Raw genomic sequence first — 21,174 nt, 5'->3', positions numbered from 1 at the left:
TGGGAGACTCGATATGTATTTTCTGTAGCTCAGAACCAGAAACCAGGGATCATTTGTTTTTCTCATGCACAATATCATCGCATGTCTGGTCTCATTTTAAAAACTACTTTCTTCCTTTTACATGGCCATCATCCTTTTCAGATTTAATACATATCATTAGCAAGCTTCGAGGAGGTGCTGGACACATTTGGAGTGGTTTTTTCTCCTATATTTGCTGGAACATTTGGATCAGTAGGAATAAAAGTTTATTTGATAAATCCTGTTTTTCCTACAAGAAGATTGTTAATAATACAATATATGGATTATATGAATGGTCAGGTAATGGGCAAGGAGCAGCGGCTAGAGAACTGTCAGCCAGGTTGGAAAAATCTCCTCTTTCTCGAGCAAGTATTTGAAGGCAGAAGATATCTCTCTCGATCATTTTATTTTGGCTTATATATGATGTAAATATCTTTCTAGATACCCTTATCTTTTATGTTTTTTCTTGTTGTTTCATAGAAAGTTTAATTTCTACTATGCACATGTATGGCTGACTTTGGTTCTCCCTTAAATCTGTGTCAACGGGGAATGACGGCAAGGCCCTCTCTTCACCTTCATGGATCTTTGGGAGAAGAAAGTTATACATCAATACTAGTAGAAATTCTACCTTTCTATATTACAACCTTTTAGACACTACTTGTGTCTAAGCTTTTGTAACTAACAATCTTTTGTTTGTTTTTGGTTTTTTTTAATGAACGGGGTTATAACCCCTGTTTTTTCGATAAAAAAAAAGTATATAGTAATAAACTAGAAAAAACAATCTTGGATCAAAATACACAATCAATAACTTTATATAAATTTACCTTTGTCTTGACATTGCATACATAATTCTCAAGTAATCCTCTTGCCCATCCCAGCTCTTGAAAAATATCCATAAATCATGAGACAGGGATCACTACAAATTAATCTAGTTACGACCAAACTACCTCGTTCAACAAATAAAATCCAAAAACAGCTCATGCATTTCTCATCTAGTTGATGTCATCAAAACGAATAGCTTCATAATTCATCATATCGGTTACTAGTAAAATAAAATTACGGAATACTCAAAATTAATATAACGGTATACAAGCAAAAAATTGAATAAAAGCCACCAATTTTCACCTTGCCTTATACTTCCCACACTACCATTGCCATAATGTCCAACATTTATAAAGTCTATGACTTCAAGTTTCTAACTTGAATTCACAAGTAGAATTTTCTATAATCATTTAACCAACTAATTTGGCATATTATTTATTATAATATATCAAAATAAATTGTCAGATTTCTCTTCTATAAATCATAAATTTATAACCTCTCTCATCACTAAGTTATATCAATAATCAACCAGGATCTATAGTCTAAACTCTGCACCATCCTGTCACGATCCCAATTCCTCAATTTTGAGGGAACTTGAAATCAGACTAACCTTCTAGCAAAATGCTTCAAAATATATTCCTTTATGAAAAAATGAACCATCAAACTGACATCATCATCAAATTCATTACCTCAGTAATCTAAAAGTGAAAATTACTTTAACTAAAATGAGATAGATAAATATCCTCAATTTTAGATAAAATTCAGTCTAAAAACTAAAGAAGAAATCTCATTATTATAAAATCCTCCAAAAATTTAGCTACATCAAAATTTTTTAAAACCTTTACCTAAAATAACAACCTGTAATTTTATTCCTCGCTTCATCCTAAAAATTACAAACTCATCAATTTCACCTAATCCCAAGTCTCTGAGAAGAGCAAATGAAGACAGTGAGTTAACAACTCAAGTGGATGAATTTATTCATTATACATTGGTTTTACAAAATATAAAGATATAAATCGTCATGAATCACATGGCAAAACTGTGTCACTCCCTCTTAGGGGGCTTGGGTTCGATTCTCGTGTGCGTCAAAGGTGTGATAGAAAAACAGTAATAAAAATAAAAATTATATGCAAAAAAAAAAAATCAACAACAAGTCACTATTACACATTTTACACATCGAATCAAAGATCATATTTCATGCAATTGGAAAAGTAAGTAGACTACTTCTCAATGCGGTCAGCAATTCAATATGATTCATTATGCATAGAAGTCCTCTTGTAAACTCATATTCACCACTTGATACAGTTAACCCTTTTTTTGGATGCCTACTAAGACAATATATAATATGGACTTATTAAAATAAAAAAAATTGGGGATATTACATAATTTGCCCCTAAAAAAGGTTTTATCCTCAAAACTTGAGTATACTTGCATATTCAAACACTCAACATGTTTTTCCCTCCATCTTATTCTAGCGCTCCCAAAAGCAGTAATGATTTTTCTTCCCATAATCTTTAGACAAAATAATCCTTAATCTTAATGTTTAGTACTCTCGGTTCAAGACTTCAAATAAATTTACCTAAAAAAAAGACTTCAACTAAATTCTTTGTGCATGTGGAATGTTCTCTAATTTGATGAGAATCATCATAGTTTAAAATACAGTAGGCTTAAGTATGGATTTCTTCAACATTGATGCACGGAATGCATTATATCATGATAGGAAATATTATTCCCCTCACTCCAAATCAAATAGAAAATCTGCACTTGAACAACATCCGTTCGATCTCCCACTTGTTACCAATAATAGATATCTAAATATTCTACCAGAATATTCTTCATAAGTGGGCATATCAATGTCAAATCTATAATTATTGTAATAATCAAGCACTAATAACGATCAATATTTTGTCTAACTGCCTTTCAAGTCTCAAGAATAAATACAGAGAATGTTCACTACCATTTTATGTAGTTATCTGTAATTATCAATCTGTTTGCATGTGACAAGAGAGAATGTTCTGTTGGGGAATTCGAAACAATCAAATCGAATCCTTGCCCTTCCGGACCTTGTTTTGAAAGTAGGAAAGTAGGAAAATTCACCACAAATAAAGATCAAAACTTGTAGAAATAATAAAGGAGACGAACACACAGATTTAACGAGATTCGGCAACGTGCCTACGTCCTCGGGAGCCACACCACACAATTTCTTTATTAATTGAAGAAAAAATACAAGCTCTCAAACTAGGGTTTAATCTCTCTGAGATTCTCTCTCTTTCTACAGTTAAAAAGCTCTCTTTTTTCGTGTCTTACAAACCCTAAAAACGTTTAAGGTATATATAGAGTCCTGGTAGAAACAGAATCCAAAACAGTTTAGGAAACTGTTTGACTGCGTCGCGGTCGACCGTATCAAACGACAGAAGCTTGACAGATTACAGAGAGTTGAGCGGTCGACCGCGATTAGATCCAGTCTCTTCTCAGCCTTGTGCATGTTCGCGGTCGACCGTCGCGGTCGACCGTGAAAGTCTTCTCATGTTTTCCTCTTCGTTTTGATTCCAGCTCTCGTCTCAACTTTGGGTCTACACTTTACACTAACATGTTCACCATCATTTTATGTAGTCATCTGCAATTATCAATCTGTTTGCATGTGACAAGATAGTGTTAGTGCTGAAACTCATTTTTTATTTCCAAAGAGCTTCTTCAAAATCTAGAATCTCTATTAGATATAATAGTCACTAATGTCTTTAAAAAACCACAAAGCCTTTTTGACATATAATTTAGCGAACTTCTTGGGAGAAAAGAGGTATTTTATAAGATGAGGATTGAGTCGCCTCAGTAGTTTGCTAACAATTATTTAAATATCAACCATATCTGCCTCAAGGGAGCTCAGTCACCAAATCTGTAGTGACCTCCTAACTTGATTTCCGCCAATATTACATTTATTAGATTATTAGGGCATCTCCAACCCTTTGCCTCAAAATGGTGCAAATTTTGCACTAAAATGGTGCAAAAGTCACATCTAACAGTAATTCATCTCCAACCCATTGCACCATTTTTTGCACCAAAAAGGAATATTCTCAGTATCTTTCTTTTTATCTACTTTTATATGATTATTTTTTATTCCCTATATTTTTAACTATTTCAACAATTAACCTCACATATCAAATTTTATTTTTTCACATATTTTCCAAAACAAATGATTTATTATTTAAAAAATTAAACTAATAAAACAATAAAATATTATATACCTATTATTAATATTGCCAAAATATTACATTCAAGAACACAACAGAAAATAAAATGTAAGAAAATAATTAAACATTAACAACAATGTAAACATCACAAATTTAATATGCTCTTAACTATCTGAATTAGTGTATTCCTCCCATAGATGATCTATCAATGCATTACGAAACGCAATATGGGCATCTTTATCCTTGATTTTTCCGTAACGTGCAATAAATTGAGTAAATCTTGTAGTTTCATCTGCTACCATATCAACTTCTGGTGTTGGTGCTTCCCTCACTTCTTGAATTGGTGCATAAAGATCACGTTCATCCTCGATTATCATATTGTGCATAATAATGCATGCAGTCATTATGTCATGTAATACATGTTTTTTCCAAAAACGTGCTGATCCTGCCACGATTGCAAATCGTGATTGGAGAACTCCGAACGCACGTTCTACATCTTTTCTACATGCTTCCTGTTTCATGGCAAAATATTTTTTCTTCCTACCTTGTGGCTGTTGGATTGTTTGTACAATAGTAGCCCATTTCGGATATATACCATCAGCTAAATAATAACTCATATTATACTCTTTTCCTTGAATATAATAACCCATATTATACTCTTTTCCTTGAATAACATAGTGAGCGGGAGGAGCAATACCTTGAGCTAGGTTAGAGAAAAGATTAGATGACTCCAGCACATTGATATCATTATTGGTACCTGGCATACCAAAATATGCGTGCCATATCCAAAGATCATAATCTGCCACAGCTTCGAGGATAATAGTTGGTGACCCACTACGTCCTGTGTATTGCCCAGACCATGCTGTTGGACAATTTTTCCATTTCCAATGCATACAATCAAGACTTCCTAACATTCCTGGAAAACCACGTTTTTTTCCAATATAGAGTAGCCTAGCAATATCGTTAGCGTTAGGTGTTCGTAGATACCGCTCTGCGAATATTTCCACCATAGCACGACAAAATTTTGTCATACTTTCAATTGCTGTTGACTCACCTATTTTAACGTATTCGTCCGTAGCATCAGCTGGTAGACCGTATGCCAACATGCGAAAAACAGCTGTTACTTTCTGTAACGGTGATAATCCCATTCTACCAAGTCCATCACTTCGTTGTTGGAAGTAATAGTCATGATCTTTCACTGCATCAACAATACGAAGGAACAAACTTCTTGACATCCGATATCGACGACGAAACATATCTTCTCCAAAACGTGGATTATCGGCAAAGTAATCTATGACCAAATTCTGATGCGCATTTTCTCGATCGCGGTTGATCACTGCATGACCGGGAATCGAGCCACCATGGATCGGTTGGTAGTTGTGTTGACGTAAATTGTTAACGAGGATCATGTTGTTGTTGATGTACTCACAAATTACTTCTTCGGTTTCATCAATCTCTGCAATGATATTGGACAGAAAATTATCATCATCCGAAGATGAAGATGATGATAAGTATGATGGACCTCCAACATCGAAATTCATTTTTGAAGTAAGAAAAGAATGACTGAAGTATGCAGAAATGGAGAATAATAATTTTAACACAACAACGAGTAATTGTGTGGATGTACCTAATCTAGTATGCTATTTATAAAACTTTGCTTAGCTGTATACATTGAACAATGTGTAAAGTTGAGCTGATTTTAGGAAATGCTTTCCAGCTGTTATCAATTTGTCACAAAATTCAAATTTGCTTTTAGCTGTATACGTTGGACAATGTATAAAGCTGACCTGATTTCAAAAATTGATTCCCACTCGTACAAAGCTTTCACACAATTCAAGGAGAGCTGAGCTGTGTATACGTTGGACAATGTGTAAAGCTGACCTGATTTCAAAAATGATTCCCACTCGTATAAAGCTTTCACACAATTCAAGGAAAGCTGAGCTGTGTATACGTTGGATAATGTGTTAAGCTGACCTGATTTCAAAAATTGATTCCCACCGACAACGTTGGATAATGTGTAAAGCTGATCAGTTTGTACAAAATGATTCAATTTCAAATGTTGACCACCGACAAATTCAAACCAACCGCAAATTCAAATTCAAATTCAAATTCAAATTCAAACAAAAAAAACAAATTTGGATTGGCTATAAATAACATTCACGGTTTCTACTTCAAGCCACCCAATTCGAAGTATTTCTTCAAAGTATTTCTGATCTCCAAACCTACCGCTTTTTATAAAAAAATGTCTGTTCGATCAACTGGATACACGGTTACTGAAGATGTGCTCCTTTGTCAAGTATTCTTGGATATTTCTCAAGACCCTATTATCGGTAGAAACCAGTCTCGAGATGCATTTTGGTCTCGTGTGGAGGACAAATACAATGAACTTCGAGATCAGCATTTTGAGATGCGTACGAGCCGATCAATTCGTTCTCGAATGGAAATCATAAGTAATGAAGTAAGGAAATTGAATGCGTGCTTGAGACAAGTAGAGAATCTGAATCCAAGTGGTGCTTCAGATGAAGATATTGTAAGTATTCTATTAATTATCGTTTGAATTTTATTATTATTGTTGAAATACATAACTTGATGTTCACTATAATTTACAGTTAGTTCGAGCAAAGATGTTGTTTATGCAAGAACCAAAATACAAAAAAGGTTTCAAATTTGATCATGTTTGGAATATGGTTAAAAATTTTGAAAAATTCAAAGATGATGTCCCCACAGCAAGACAAGTTGGTCGAAGACAATCCCAAAGTGTGAAGTTCGACTCATCACAATCAGATAATCCCACTCTGGAATCTCCTATATCAACATCTCCTGGACTGTCATCATTTACTCCATCTGAACGACCTATTGGGGTAAAAAAAGCTAAATTGAAAAGGAAAAATGATGATCATGAGTCAAGTGTAGTGGACTCCATCGAGACCTCCAGCAACCGACTTATAGACAGGTTAGACAAGGCGAGCTTGGACAGGCAAGTAGCATTTGATATCGAACGAGAAAAGATAGCCATGAAAAAAGATAGAGATGAATGGAAAATTATAATGAAAGATTTGAATTTCATTGCTGATCCAAACGTGCGTGAGTACGTTCGAGCTCAACAGATTAAAATAATACAAAAAAGAAATCAACAAGAACAAGGGTCTGCTTCTAATTTTGGCAATTATTTCAATGATATTGGACACTCTGGCCCCGATCTACCAGATTATTGAGAGTTGCTTGTCCATCTCAGAAAATGTTCCATGTTTAGTTTGTATTTTATGTTTTATTTTAATGAAGTTTTATATTATGTGTGTCAGTTTTTATATGTTATGTATTTCAGATATGTAATTTATATTTGAATTATGTATTAGGATTGCTCTTTATATTTCATGGGACTTTACTTAATATCTAGATTTTAGTATTATAATTAATAATCATGTCTTTTAAATTTTAGCATTATTTTTAGTTTTAAAAAATAATTTATTTTGTCCAAATTATACAATTGGGGTAAAATTATAAAATTTAAATATTATTAGAGTTGTTTTATACATTTAATAAAACCAACCGAGATCAAATTGTAAATACATAAAGGTTAAAAAAATAAAATTAAAAAAATAAAATAAAATGAACAGTAATGCGGTGATGAACAGTGCGACGCCAAATATGGCGTCGCGCTGTTCATCACCGCTAAAATAGCGCTCAAAATGACGCCCGGTTGGAGACTTCTCAGCGCGTCAAAATGCCGTTCTGCGTCAAAATGACGCGGGGTTGGAGATGGTCTTAAGCTGCATTGCTGTAGCTCACTTAATCCAAGCTATAACTTAAGATATACGTCCTAGTCCAAAAAAACGTGTTTGTTTAGGGCTCTAAATTTTATCAAAAATAAGAAAGATGGTACGTCTGCACATGCGTTTTCGGAGGGAAGGGTTGGGGTGGGGGTGGTGAGCGCTGAGTGGGGCCGGGAAATGGAAAAATAGAAAGAATAAGGGCATAATTGTAAACTTGCTACTTTCGGCCTTTATACCCTGCTCTAATTTTTTTTCTGTCGTCCGCATGAAAGCCACGCCTCTCAGCCGCCCCCGCCTCTACAAGCTCCACAATTTCAGGTAGTTTTTTCCCCTTCAATTCAAGTCCCTGATTCTCAAAATATTTTGTCTTTAGCCCTCTCTCTATCTCTAAAAGCTGATTGAAGCAATTTTTTTTCCCTTTAAGGTCCAAGGGCTCCCCCTGTAGATCATCGATGGCGCCTCCACCGATCCTCTCCCTGGCTCTCCCGTCGGAAACTGGCCGCGTTCTCAGCATCCAATCTCACACAGTTCAGGTAATTTACTTCCAAGATTTTTTTTTGATAAAAAAATTCCACTTCTTTTCTTCGATTTTACTGTCCGGTTGATGCTTTGTGATCTTCTAGATATTAAAGAAGCAATTTTGTTGCTCTATTCATAAAATTACCGGAAAGTAGTTCAGAATCAAGGCCAGCTTGTAATTTTGGATCTCTCATTTTAGCATTTTTTTGCTAGTAACCAGGAAAAGAAGGGGAAAAATCGAGAGAGCAAATGAAGTCTTGAGTCGATTGTTACTTTGATAGAGCAGTTTCGCTCCAAAATTTCCTTGGAATTTAAATTTCATTGCATTAATTTTGCCTTGTTTTCTCAGAATTTGGAATAAAGAAAATGTTTGCACTTTCAACCATCAAGTTCGCAACTTTCTTCAAATTTGCTATTAGAGTGTGCAATGGCCTAAGTTTTGTGTTTGTTACTTGTCCAACTTTATTTTGTCTGTGGTCTTTTCCAACCGTTGCGTGTGCGACTCCAGACCAAACTTGTTGAGTCATGACACGTTTGCCATCTTTCCTATCTGGTATATCACAAGATATATTGCAATGTACGTAAAGTCATAAACAATTCATTAGTGTAATGTGTACTTAAACAATTCATTAGTTAAGTTACATATCGCACGTATGATTTCGAGCTAGTTACTTGTCCAACTTATTTTGTCTGTAGTCCTCTCTTAACTACGTCCTTTGGCTAAACTCGTCGAATAATGATGGTTTCGATGTTCTGAGTATCATAAAAAATCCAACCTTTCACCAATTATTTACTTTTACCAAATATATGTACTTTCTTATGTTATTCCTATATCTTGAACTACAACACCTGTATCCCTTCCAAATCAACTGATGGCTGCCTCTGAGGCTTCAACTTAAAAGATGCCAAAAAGCCCTCTAGGCAACTACCATGTTGGACTTTCCATACCTCCTACTTCTTTATCAGGGTAATTAAGGGAGCATTTAGTGCTCATGGTTTTCTTTATGATCGCTAACTATTCCTATTCAACTCCCCCACCCAAAATAAATAAATAAATAAATTAAAAAAAACATAGAACTGAAAGGATGTCGCTCTGTACTGGGTGGTTGGGGTCGTGGGCATCTTTTCTAGCTTGAGGGGGGCAGTGGGTTCGGAGGGGATGTCTGCAATTTACTGTTAAAAGCCATATGTGAAGTCAGTAAACGTGTAGCTAAATGCTCCAATCATGGATATTTCTCTGTTTATCTTTTAAATCTATGCCTTGCTGTTTTTCTCTGTATATTCCTCAATCATTTCAAGTTACTCCGCGTTCCTTCGTGCTTATTCCTGCTGGTATTGTTTTTTGATCTTATTCTCTCTCATTATTCAGGCTTGCTAGCCAGATTTCAAGCTCACCATTTTGAGTCAAGTGTGAGATAAAAATTAAGGGATAGTGGAAAATTTGGAGAAAAGTAACTAAGCAGTTGGCAAAGCTTGTTTTTACATGAGGAGTTTGGCAAAAGGCTATTGTCAAAAGCTTGTTTTAAAACTCTGGATGTATTGAGTATGTCTTGGCATGGAATGCTGAAACATTTTACATGATTTAGCAAAGGTTATAATGCCATCATTTCCTTCCTTTTTTCGCAGGGATATGTTGGCAACAAATCAGCTGTTTTTCCTCTTCAGCTTCTCGGCTATGATGTGGATCCAATCAATTCAGTTCAATTCTCTAACCATACAGGCAAGCTGCTTTTCATAACTTCCTTCCAACCGTCTCAGAAATCAGAGGCCCGATGTATGGTGCGATTTTGTTGCTCTGCAAAAAATGCATGGCTGGATGGTGCTTAGTTCTAACGTAAGGTTGAGTCAAGTAAATGATCTTCATGTAACATTGTTGTTTAGGGTATCCTTCCTTCAAAGGACAAGTTCTCAATGGTCAGCAATTATGGGATCTCGTTGAAGGTCTTGCGGCAAATGATTTATTATTCTACACACATTTGTTAACAGGTGAACTATAATTTTTCTCATATCACTTGAAGACTTCTATTTATGGTGTAGGATTTTTATTTCTAATGAAATCCCTGTATCGATGTCTCCCTCGTGAATTTTTTGATGATGAATCTTCTTTAAACAGCTTATACTTGAACGTAAAACATTATTTGATTTATCTTGCTTAATATGAACAGTAAATCCTTATGGAATAAGCCACACACTGTTGCTTTATTTTTACACTTCAATTCTCAACTATCCCATTTTAAGATATGATATCTTATGACCAATCTTTAATCTGAAGCCTGGACACCATAGCTAATATAGCAATCATGTGACTCTGTAGAGCATTAATACCTTTTTACTTGCTATTTATAACTCGAGCGAACAACAGTTTGCAGCTAACAAGTGGAGTGTATATTTTGGGACCTAAACATTTCTTCATACCTCAATTTAATTCATTGTGGCTTCCCTCTAACCTTGAGCTGAATTCATCATCAGTCTCAAGTCGATAATCTTGTTGGTGAGAAGAATCGACTATTGCGATGGGGGAGCTCGTGTGTTTGAATTGTCATGGATGTTTCTTTTTCTCTCAAGTATATCTCTTAATTATTTTGCATCTAACCAGCTTTCTTTCTCATCACTACCAAATTTTCTTGAAGAACCACATTAATTTAGGCTTTCACATGCACCCTCACGGGGGGTTTCGATACAAAATAGGGTAGAGGAGAAGAATCATTGTAGTAATCTTAAAGGGAGGGAGTGGAAAGAGAGGGAGTGCGATTAAACTAATAGTGTTTGGATAGAAAACTACGGGAAGGGTGGGATGCATTGTGGTTTGTGTTTGTTTAGAGTAGAGAATAGGAAGGGAGGAAACTACATGACAAATATTACTCAACTCTAGGAATAATCTTGGAAATTTTAAGAAAATATCACTTAAATCTCAATACTTCCCCTCCCAATCCGTCCACTTTAGGAGGGTTAAGCAAGTGAGAAAATTTGCTTCTTTTTAGCCCTCCCTTCCCCTTCCCTCACTAACTAAAAAGTGTAAACAAACACAATTTAGAGTAGCTAGCATTATAACCTTCCTAACTCCTCCCCTCCCCTCTTGACAAAAGCTATCCTCAGATGCGTGATGCCAGTAGACTCGAGATTCAAATGCACTTACATCCATGTTTAAATTGATGTTACACTCCTTCATTTTGTTAGGAAATTTCATTTCAAATCTTGTTAATACCAAAAAATTCTTAGTACGTTACCATGGCTCCCTTTCTTTAACTAGTAATCATAATTCGTAATTTGTGCCATTATACATAAAAGTGAAAAATAAATGTGTAAAATACAATCATGTTCATCCAGTTGTAAAATGGTGGAAAGATTTGATTCTAATGTTTATGGAAGCCTTGAAGGAAATCAAGCAGAGTGGAGCCGTGGGATTGCAGATATTTAGATGGAGATCGTTGACTTGCCTTTAAGTTTTTTTTTTAGTTCTGGGAGGTGAAAGTTTATTTTATTTTTGGGACTATGATATAACTCCTTCCTCCCAAATGTTGGGCAAACTAGGGACATGGTCTAGAAGCACTTGATTACCAGATAATGTGAGCTTGAGCTATTTATACAGGATAGATTTAGATTTGCAAGGCATTTGCTCGTTCTCATCTGAGATACGAAATCAGACAAAAAGAAGGAAAAAACGATAAGGAAGATCTCATTCTTAATTCGACAAAGATCTCATGCGGCTGTTCCTTATAAGTTTTAGTGTTTCAGCTCTTAAGATTTTTTTTCAATGATCAAAGATGAAAATAGCTATTGTAACACATCCTAATTAGCTGAGAAATCAACTAGCTTAAAAAGCCTAAAAGATAGGAAAACAACTGGTGCTATCTCCGTAGTTAATAACAGATAGATTTTCTGCATCTCTCTCCCAGTTTTAAGATGACCAAGCTCAAAATGAGTCAATAGTGTTGATATTGGTCTAGACTCCAAAGTGAAAGTTGAAGTCTACGTTAAAACCGAAGTGAATTTTAAACCTTGATCAACATATGTCACTTGCTTGTCTTATGTTTCTTTAATACAAGATAATTTCCTGTGAAACCTAGAGACCGGGTCCCTGGATTGAATCCTCACCACTAACCTGGGGTGTTGGCAGAATTAAGGTGAGACCCACTTTCAACAAGGTTTTACAGCTGGGCTGAGGCTTGATCACACACACACACATGGAAAATCGAGCTCCATCATTCTTCTGCTTTGGTAATAGATATTAATGATATTTTCTGCCTATTATATGTTCACTTCATTCACTTGAATCACTTCCTATAATTACATCACCCATCCATTTCAAAAATTTTGATTGCCACTGTTCTTCTGTTGTGCCATCCTTCTCTTTTTTGTTGTATTTGTGGAATGACTTTGTCTCTTATTGGCATTGTGCAGGTTACATTGGTTCAGTTTCATTTTTAAAAACGGTATTAGAAGTCGTTGAGAAATTACGCTCAATTAATCCTGGGCTTATATATGGTAAATATACTTGACTCCTTTTTTTCACAGATGCATGTCATTTTGCTATTGCCTAGTTCTTTTAGCCAAAAAAGTATATAACGTTTGCTCTACTTAATAACATATTACTCTTACTCTTTTGACAACCATTTGCTTAGAGCCGCAGTTAATGGATGCAATTCAGTAGGCTCCTCGAATGACCATTCTCTATTTGCAGCTGTACTTGCATCTTGTTGTCATGTTCCTTGCTTTGACAAATTCTTGACTACCAGTTTTTCATCTGATAGGATGTATATATACATTTCGTCCAAATTAAATTTCCACCTGTTCCTTTATGATGCTTCTCAAATAAGGTTTGGAATTATGGCATTTATTTTCATTGTGATCTTTAGCCAGGGCTATTTTTATTCTTGATTATTAATGCTATTAGCATTTTATTTCTTATCTTTCAGGCTTTTAACTGTTTTCCTTCTAAAAAATATAAGAGGCTCTGCACCTTTTACATTCTCTAATCTATGTGCAATTGTTTAAGAAGTATATGCTGGACAGAATGGCTATGTTTTGAATCTACTTGACTAAAGAATTTGTCATTTAAGAGGATTTTCCTAAAGAAATTTATACATTTTTCCTGTCATTAAAGAAATTTTTTTGAACTCCTGTGCTTCTCTAAACTAACTTCTCAGGGGAATCTGATTTCTTGTTAGGAATTAAGTTTCTTTTAGATAGTTTGTGATCATAATTAAGTTTCTTTTATCCAGTTTGCGATCCTGTCATGGGTGATGAGGGAAAGCTCTATGTGCCTATGGAATTAGTATCTGTTTATCGTGAGAAGGTATTGTCAGCCGCTTGGCTTTTGTCATTTGAATATGACTGACATTCTTCTATAATGCTTGGCGACTTTTTTTATGCTTTTTCCTTTAGCTGCTTATGCTTGTATAGTTGTCTCATGTTCACTCCTTAAGCCGTTCTTACATATGAAATTATTGTCACAGACTCACAATGTTTCCAATTATATATTTTGTGCATGTCAAAGAACCCAAAGCCACATAATGAGAGTTCCAAAGAGATAAAATGCTTGTCCCACTTTATTATGGAAGTGGGAATGATGTAGTCAACAACCCCGCCGCTGGATATATTTTTCCTGCATTCACTACTTAATTATTGGTCTTCACTCTACTGTCGCTCATAAAACTTTTACTTAACCTTGTAGTGCACAAATCTAAGACTTATTGATGGACCAACTACCCGGGACATGTTACCTGACCATAAGAATTGAACCAGACTTAATTTGTAACAGCTCTGGAGGTTTAAGAGGTTTAAATACTCTATCTAAGCTGTGTATGATGCAAAATTTTAGTTTAGCTTTTGAACTCTATGCATAGAGCTTCATCAATGATCTTTTTCGTACACCTTTGTGAACCAAAAACAAGTTCTCCAACTCCTGTTTCGTCAACATGTCCTAGAAAAAGGTGCAAACTATCTTCCAGGGTTTGGCTTTTCTATTTTCATATTTTTATATGATATACAAAAGAAGCTGACCATGGAAGCTATATCCTTTTCCTTAACCTTAAAATTTGATGCTAACAAGTTTGTTCTTGTATCACAAGGAATTAACCTGCTGCTCTTTTAACAAAGGCTTTTGCAGGACTTTAGTGAAACTTCATGTCCAATCCCACCCCTTTACTATTGTACCAGGCTTCATGACTATTCCTGTTGTTTAAATCTGTCTAATTGTCATTCTGATGAGTTTCCATGTAAATTTTGCTCTGTGCTTTGTATTCTTTTCCACATCAAGTCATCGTTGATGCCTCATCTTCTGTGCTATTCTTTCAAACAAGATCATAGAATTTTGATACTATTTTGATCTGTGCCATTAGAAATTACCCTGCTATTCTTTAGACCAAGGCTTAACAGGTTTTGAGTGAGACCTTCCATGTCCAATCCTTCAAATCCCATCCGTTTCCCACTGAACCAGGCTTCATAATTGTTCCTGTTTTTTAATATCTTATTGTCATTCTGATTATGAGTTCCCATGAAATAATTTTGCTCTGTACTAGCGTACTTTGTATTCTTTTTCCATATCAAGTCATCGCTGATGCTTCATCTTCTGTGCAATTCCAAACAAGCATCAGCTTGTATAAATTTTAAAATTTATTGTCATACACATGGCAGCATATGAGGTTGCATGCTTAGTTGTCTTTATCATCAAAATTTGGATGTCTAATAATTGTTCTGTCTGACTTTTTTAGAATAAAGGTCTGATTCCAAATCTGGATTGGTAAAATTTTACAGATTAACTGTCAACTAGTTCATATTGCCTTGATCCTTGTGTTAGGGTCCACATGCTTCCCTCAGAAAATGATATACAAGTTGTTTTTCTGCATGTTTTGGCATAACCTCTTGGTCTTGCTTTTGCTTTCAACAATTACTATGCTAATCTGACACACAAGCATTATTGGACATGCATGAGATTGTCCTTTTATTATTATATCCATCTCAGCCTGTTTTTGCATATCTCAGGTTTCATAATATTTACAAATGTAATATGTTTAGGTGGTTCCAGTGGCTTCCATGCTGACCCCTAACCAATTTGAAGTTGAACAGTTGACAGGATTGAGGTACTTCTCATATGATCAAACTTACTTTTACATATGTTTATTGAAATTTTATTGCTTCCATATCCTTCTTTATACGTCAGATATGGAGGCCTGAGCACAGGTACCACAAGCCTGTGACATAGTAATGCCATGTACAACTCTATATTCATACAGTTGCATAACTAGGCCTCTATTGTTTTTTAGGCAATACTGCAGTAGCTAAATGCCAGACTTGCCGGTTATTTAATAAATTATGTTGATAAAGGCATTGTAATCTTGCAAACGAATTCTTACTGTTGCATTTGTTTTATGTCCATCTTTTGCATTTGACTTTTAGCTCATTCTTGCAAACCCTTATTGAACTTTTTGGGGCCAACAATATAAACCCTTTCATCCATTTACTTTTAAAGGCCATCCCCTTTGAGTTGTACTAACAATTATTGTATCCTGTTTTCACCAAAGGAAAACTATCATATTTTTTTATTTGCTTCTGTCCATATTTTCCAGCTCATTTTGTATGTGAAACGTGACAAATGTCACTCTTAGACTACCAAAGGTGTAACACCCCTGATTTTCACACTAGCTGCAGTCTAGGGTGAACCCCAAGATGTTAGGACCTACTATACACCCTCCTATGTGCATAAGCAAGCTTAGCATGCCACTGTTGCTATTACTCTAGTAGATGCCAAACAACAATAGGGATACACCCAAAGGCTAACCAAACGGTCTTAATATCATGTCAAATCTCTGAAGTGAGGGTATACAACAGGTATATAATGATTTATAATATTCTCAAGCTGAAATTTAGGCACAACACAGTTCAGAATTGAAAAGTGAACATATATCATATATGTGAGAAGTTCTAAACAAGAACAGAAATCTAACAGACTATACAGATATCCAAGTACCACTGATGTCTAACACTGTATCAAAATATACATATCCATAGGAGGTTCTCTGCTTCCAAAAAGGTACAACTTAATTAGCTTAATTAATCTATTAGTCTATCTTGATTATATAAAAATCCCACTTTTATAGTTCAATTAGTCAAAATATAAGTATTTAATCATGAATCCAACTCAAGAACATTACCAAACACAACATATTAAAAGAGGGTGAGAATTGGAGGAGATGAAGTTGCATTGAGAGGGATTCGATCTCCGAAAATCGAGAATTAGCGGGTTGGCCTTCACAAGAGTTGTAGATCCGCTCGATGTTAATCTTTTTCGTTCACGAAGTTTTCTCAAATTCCTCCGAAAATTTTTTGACCCACCATGACCATGGGTTCACGAGAGCTTGAGAGGAGGAAGAAGATGGTTAGAGAAGAGAGAGAATGGTCATGACAAAATGATCCTCTCTCTCTTACACTCTCATCCTCTTAAAAGGAAATCAAGGGTCTAGATCTAATCTCCATCACCCGAACCCTCATCCAAAGGCTCATGGCAAAAGTTGACCAAGTCAACTCTCCATAATAGATATCAACTTAAGTCAAAGCAGATAAACACAGTTATATATCAGAGTATTTTTATCGGCTCGTAGTTCAGTTGATTTTCTCTGTTGTCAGAATAAATCGTCAATTTACCCCTGGTACGGTCTTGACGTTCTGAGAACGATGGCGCTGATCGCGCGTCCATCAGAGTTACAGATAAAATATTAAAAATGGAAAACTACACGTTTCGAGCTGTCTCGCGACACCGAGATCGAAACTGCAAACGAAGTTCAAATTGAACCAAACTGGGCTTGTAGCACAAAAACCACATTCTAAGATCGAGGGCGCCATCTAAGGACCTATCCGATCACCAGAAACAGCTCAAACTGTTGTACGACGGCAGACTCGTGATATCGTAACCTGAGCTGCAAACAAACTCCAAATAAATTCTAACTGATTCCATTCATCACAGAATGATAAGCACGCATCATAAAACCCATAAAAGCTTAACTAAGTTATCAAATAAATTTATAAAAATTCTGGGGTTTTACATCCTCCCCTCCTTAAAAAGAATTTCGTCCTCAAAATTCAAAAGTTTAATCTTAGAAGTTAATAATAAGAGAAAAGTACGGTGCTTGTGTACTCCTCTCGTACCATTAACCCCCAGATATGGATAAAACAATATTTTAGACGATAAGTACGTACACTACACTCCTAAGCAAGTGAAACTAGTACGTCGGGCAAATAAATCCAAACAAAGAACCCCCCATGTATATACCATTGTTCACGTGTTTAGAAGATAAGTGTCTGTATTACCATCCATAATGTCATAATATACGATGCAAAAACCGAAAAACCGAAAAAAATCTAAAAACACCAAAAAGATTTTATCAAATGAAAGCTTGTAGTATACCTGAATTAAATAAGTGTGGGTAGTCGCGACGTATATCCTCTTCACGCTCCCAAGAAGCCTCTTCAGCTCTTCTCCTGTTCCACTGGATTTTAACCAGTGGAATCACATTGTTGCGAAGCTTCTTGTCCTCTTAGCAAGGATCTGGACTGGGTCTCCACACATGTGAGATCTGGTTGAAACTGGAGCTCTGAAGCATCAAAAGTCCTCTGCTGATCTTCGCCTCTCAGGTGCTTCCTCAGCTTAGAGACATGGAAGCATGAGGAATCCCGACATCGATGCTAGCAAGGCTCGAGTCCGGTAGGAGACTGCTCCGATGCGATCCAAGATCCGGACAGGCTTAATGTAAAACCCCATAATTTTTGTAAATTTATTTGATAATTTAATTAACCTTTTTATGAGTTTTATGATGTGTGCTTACCGTTCTGTGACGAATGGAATCAGTTAGAATTTATTTGGAGTTTGTTTGCAGCTCGGGTTACGGTATTGCGAGTCTGCCGTCATACAGCAATTTGAGCTGTTTCTGGTGATCAGATGGTCCTCTGGATGGCGTCATTGATTTTAGAATGTGGTTTTTGTGCTACAAGCCCAGTTTGGTTCAATTTGGACTTCGTTTGCAGTTTTGGTCTCGGTGTCGTTGAGACAACTCGAAACCTATAGTTTTTTATTTTTAATATTTTATCTGTAACTCGGATGGACGCGCGATCAGCGCCATCGTTCTCAGAACGTCGAGATCGCGCTGAGGGTAAATTGATAATTTATTCTGGTAACAGAGAAAATCAGCTGAACTACGAGCTGGTAAAATACTCGAATATATAACTGTGTTTATCTGCTTTGACTTAAGTTGATATCTATTATGGAGAGTTGACTTGGTCAACTTTTGCCATGAGCCTTTGGATGAGGGTTCGGGTGATGGAGATTAGATCTAGACCCTTGATTTCCTTTTAAGAGGATGAGAGTGCAAGAGAGAGGATCATTTTGTCATCACCATTCTCTCTCCTCTCTAACCATCTTCTTCCTCCTCTCAAGCTCTTGTGAACCCATGACCATGGTGGGTCGAAATTTTTCGGAGGAATTTGAGAAAACTTCGTGAACGGAAAAGATTGAAGTCGAGCAGATCTACAACTCTTGTGAAGGTCAATCCACTAATTCTTGATTTTCGGAGATCAAATCCCTCTCAATGCAAGTTCATCTCCTCCAATTCTCACTCTCTTTTAATATGTTGTGTTTGGTTGTGTTCTTGAGTTGGATTCATGATCAAATACTTATATTTTGACTAATTGAACTATAAAGGTGGGATTTATATGTAATCAAGATAGACTAATAGATTAATTAAGCTAATTAAGTTGTACTTTTTTGGAGGCAGAGAGCCTCCTATGGATATGTATATTTTGATACAGTGTTAGACATCAGTTGTACTTGGATATTTGTATAGAGTCTGTTAGATTTCTGTTTTTGTTTAGAACTTCTCACATATATGATATATTGCCACTTTTCAATTCCGAACTGTGTTGTGCCTAAATTTCAGCTTAAGAATATTATAAATCATTATATACCTGTTGTATACCCTCACTTTAGAGATTTGCCATGATATTAAGACCGTTTGGTTAGCCTTTGGGTGTATCCCTATTGTTGTTTGGCATCTACTAGAGTAATAGCAACAGTGGCATGCTAAGCTTGCTTATGCACAGAGGAGGGTGCATAGTAGGTCCTAACATCTCTGAGGTTCACCCTGGACTGCAGCCAGTGTGAAAATCAGGGGCGTTACAAAAGATGACAAACTCGGGGCCTATGTGTCGGTTTGTATGGAAAGTGTAGTGGTTTCCTGTAATGATATTCATGTATACCAATTTTTTCATGATTTGGTTGCTGGTGGTGGTGTCATAGGAACTACTTGAATATTATTATGAACGAGAATTCTTTTGTTACGAGAGGGAGTTCTTTTGTATTGCTTCAGTGCCACATTGCTTGGGGGCTAATACTTGTACCATAGTTGCATGGAATGCGGTTCGTTCCTATTGATGGGACGGGAATGGAAGTGTGGTATTCCACTTATCTGGAGTTGAGGAGGATGTGATACACATTAGGTTTGATTTTTAAGTATAGGAATCTGGGTTCTGCAAGAGTCAAATTCAAGAAACATGTATTCGACTTCAATAATGCTTTGAGAAGTCCTTAAAACACGTATGCATCTTATGCAGTGGGATGCAAGTAAATTACTTCTCCACCAAACTTTATCATTATCAACATGATTTATAAATCTAGCACCAGTGATATGCATGTCAAAGGCATGCTGCTAAGAACGACATTTTGTTGGCAGCAGTTTCTCATCCTTTCACCTTGCTTGGTCTGTTAAGGATCCAACCATCAGACACTTATTCTATTGAGCAGTTAGTTTTTCTGCTATGCTAATTTCTCTTCAATATTATCCATGCATTAACGTGTTTTCATATGTATATCTGTAACTTGAAGCTCATTTTAATATCATTTCAGTTACCTTATGGAAATAAAGTTCTTACCTGCAGGATTACTTCCGAGGAAGATGGCTTGGAAGCATGTAATATTCTTCACACAGCTGGACCATCAAAGGTTAGGTTTTTTTTGTCTCTTTACTGGTTGGAGGAGTAGCAGATAGTGCTAAACTCATTTTAAATTCAAGCATAATATGAGGATCATAAAAAACATCGTGACCGTATGCCACACAAAGATATTAAGCTTCATCATTAAATGAAGTTTAAAGAAAAAATATGTTGTTTTAAAAAAACAATTGAATCCAAATGTATATTTTTCATATTCATTTCTAGCGGTTTTTCCTTTTAGTTTAACTTATGATTGATGTGTCCTCATTCAAGGGCCAAGGCTGCCTGTATGTGTATGTGTGAGAGCATGACACACACATGTGCGTGTGTGATACACACTTGGATGTTGTGCCCTGCTGGAGCTACCCCTTGGTCGAGCAGTACCTTCTATCTATTATTTCTCCGTTATCTAGGTTTCGTGTATCTGAAACTTTGCTACGATGGTATTTGATTTCTTTAGACATTTTCTACTTTGGTCTAGAGGACTATCCTTTTAGATGCGTTCTAAATAATAAAAGGCCATACTTTAGTTGGTATAATTAATGTATATCTAATATCTTATGCATATATTATTATGTAATGCTTGTATATGTTCTGGCAGAAATAGTTGTATTGATCGCATATATTTCTGTCTGGGGAATGATAGTAGTATGTCTGTCAGGAAAGGCGACAACTATATTCAATCTTTATTCCAAAGCCAAGTAATTGAGAAGTTTTTATCTTTTTTGGTGTAGTGTGATAGATACTGCTCTTGTTGGATTATCCTTGAACTAAATATTGTTCTTGTAGGACAAATACTTGTGTATAGAAAATTAAGGTTTATAAACTCTGTCGATTCCAATGTAACAACACAATGACAACAAAGCATTTATCTT

At 35.7% G+C, this 21,174-nt stretch overlaps 3 protein-coding genes across 3 annotated transcripts in view; 2 read left to right on the top strand and 1 right to left on the bottom strand.

Annotated features, from left to right (window-relative positions):
• Positions 4,193–5,820, bottom strand: LOC109839946 (putative nuclease HARBI1). The gene is made up of 2 exons (XM_020408416.1): positions 4,674–5,820; positions 4,193–4,640 (listed from the first exon to the last, which is right to left on the bottom strand). Exons 1-2 carry the CDS (start codon positions 5,567–5,569, stop codon positions 4,193–4,195), a joined length of 1,344 nt encoding a protein of 447 aa, XP_020264005.1. The 5' UTR covers positions 5,570–5,820.
• LOC109839937 (glutathione S-transferase T3-like) lies at positions 6,215–7,243 on the top strand. Its single transcript, XM_020408404.1, has 2 exons — positions 6,215–6,558; positions 6,638–7,243. The coding sequence occupies exons 1-2, from the start codon at positions 6,271–6,273 to the stop codon at positions 7,241–7,243; spliced, it is 894 nt and encodes a 297-aa protein (XP_020263993.1). The 5' UTR covers positions 6,215–6,270.
• The window catches only part of LOC109829123 (pyridoxal kinase), a 22,755-nt gene continuing 9,599 nt past the window's right edge, over positions 8,019–21,174 (top strand). The window contains exons 1-8 of the mRNA XM_020396229.1: positions 8,019–8,119; positions 8,226–8,334; positions 9,947–10,040; positions 10,202–10,306; positions 12,722–12,805; positions 13,543–13,616; positions 15,338–15,402; positions 20,246–20,309. Coding sequence (XP_020251818.1) covers positions 8,067–8,119; positions 8,226–8,334; positions 9,947–10,040; positions 10,202–10,306; positions 12,722–12,805; positions 13,543–13,616; positions 15,338–15,402; positions 20,246–20,309 — 648 coding nt within the window. The 5' untranslated portion in view covers positions 8,019–8,066. The remainder of the gene's footprint in view (positions 8,120–8,225; positions 8,335–9,946; positions 10,041–10,201; positions 10,307–12,721; positions 12,806–13,542; positions 13,617–15,337; positions 15,403–20,245; positions 20,310–21,174) is intronic.

This window comes from Asparagus officinalis, chromosome 1, assembly GCF_001876935.1.
Source record: "Asparagus officinalis chromosome 1, Aspof.V1, whole genome shotgun sequence".
Taxonomy (NCBI): Eukaryota; Viridiplantae; Streptophyta; class Magnoliopsida; order Asparagales; family Asparagaceae; genus Asparagus; species Asparagus officinalis.
This window is presented reverse-complemented; position numbering and strand designations above follow the sequence as displayed.

Bases quoted from the DNA above. Each gene is read 5' to 3' on its own strand.
- LOC109839946 (XM_020408416.1), bottom strand. From the start codon at position 5,569: ATGAATTTCGATGTTGGAGGTCCATCATACTTATCATCATCTTCATCT. The intron at 4,641-4,673 runs TTATTATATTCA...GTATAATATGAG, and splicing joins GGAAAAGAGTATAATATGGG to TTATTATTTAGCTGATGGTA.
- LOC109839937 (XM_020408404.1), top strand. From the start codon at position 6,271: ATGTCTGTTCGATCAACTGGATACACGGTTACTGAAGATGTGCTCCTT. The intron at 6,559-6,637 runs GTAAGTATTCTA...TATAATTTACAG, and splicing joins GTGCTTCAGATGAAGATATT to TTAGTTCGAGCAAAGATGTT.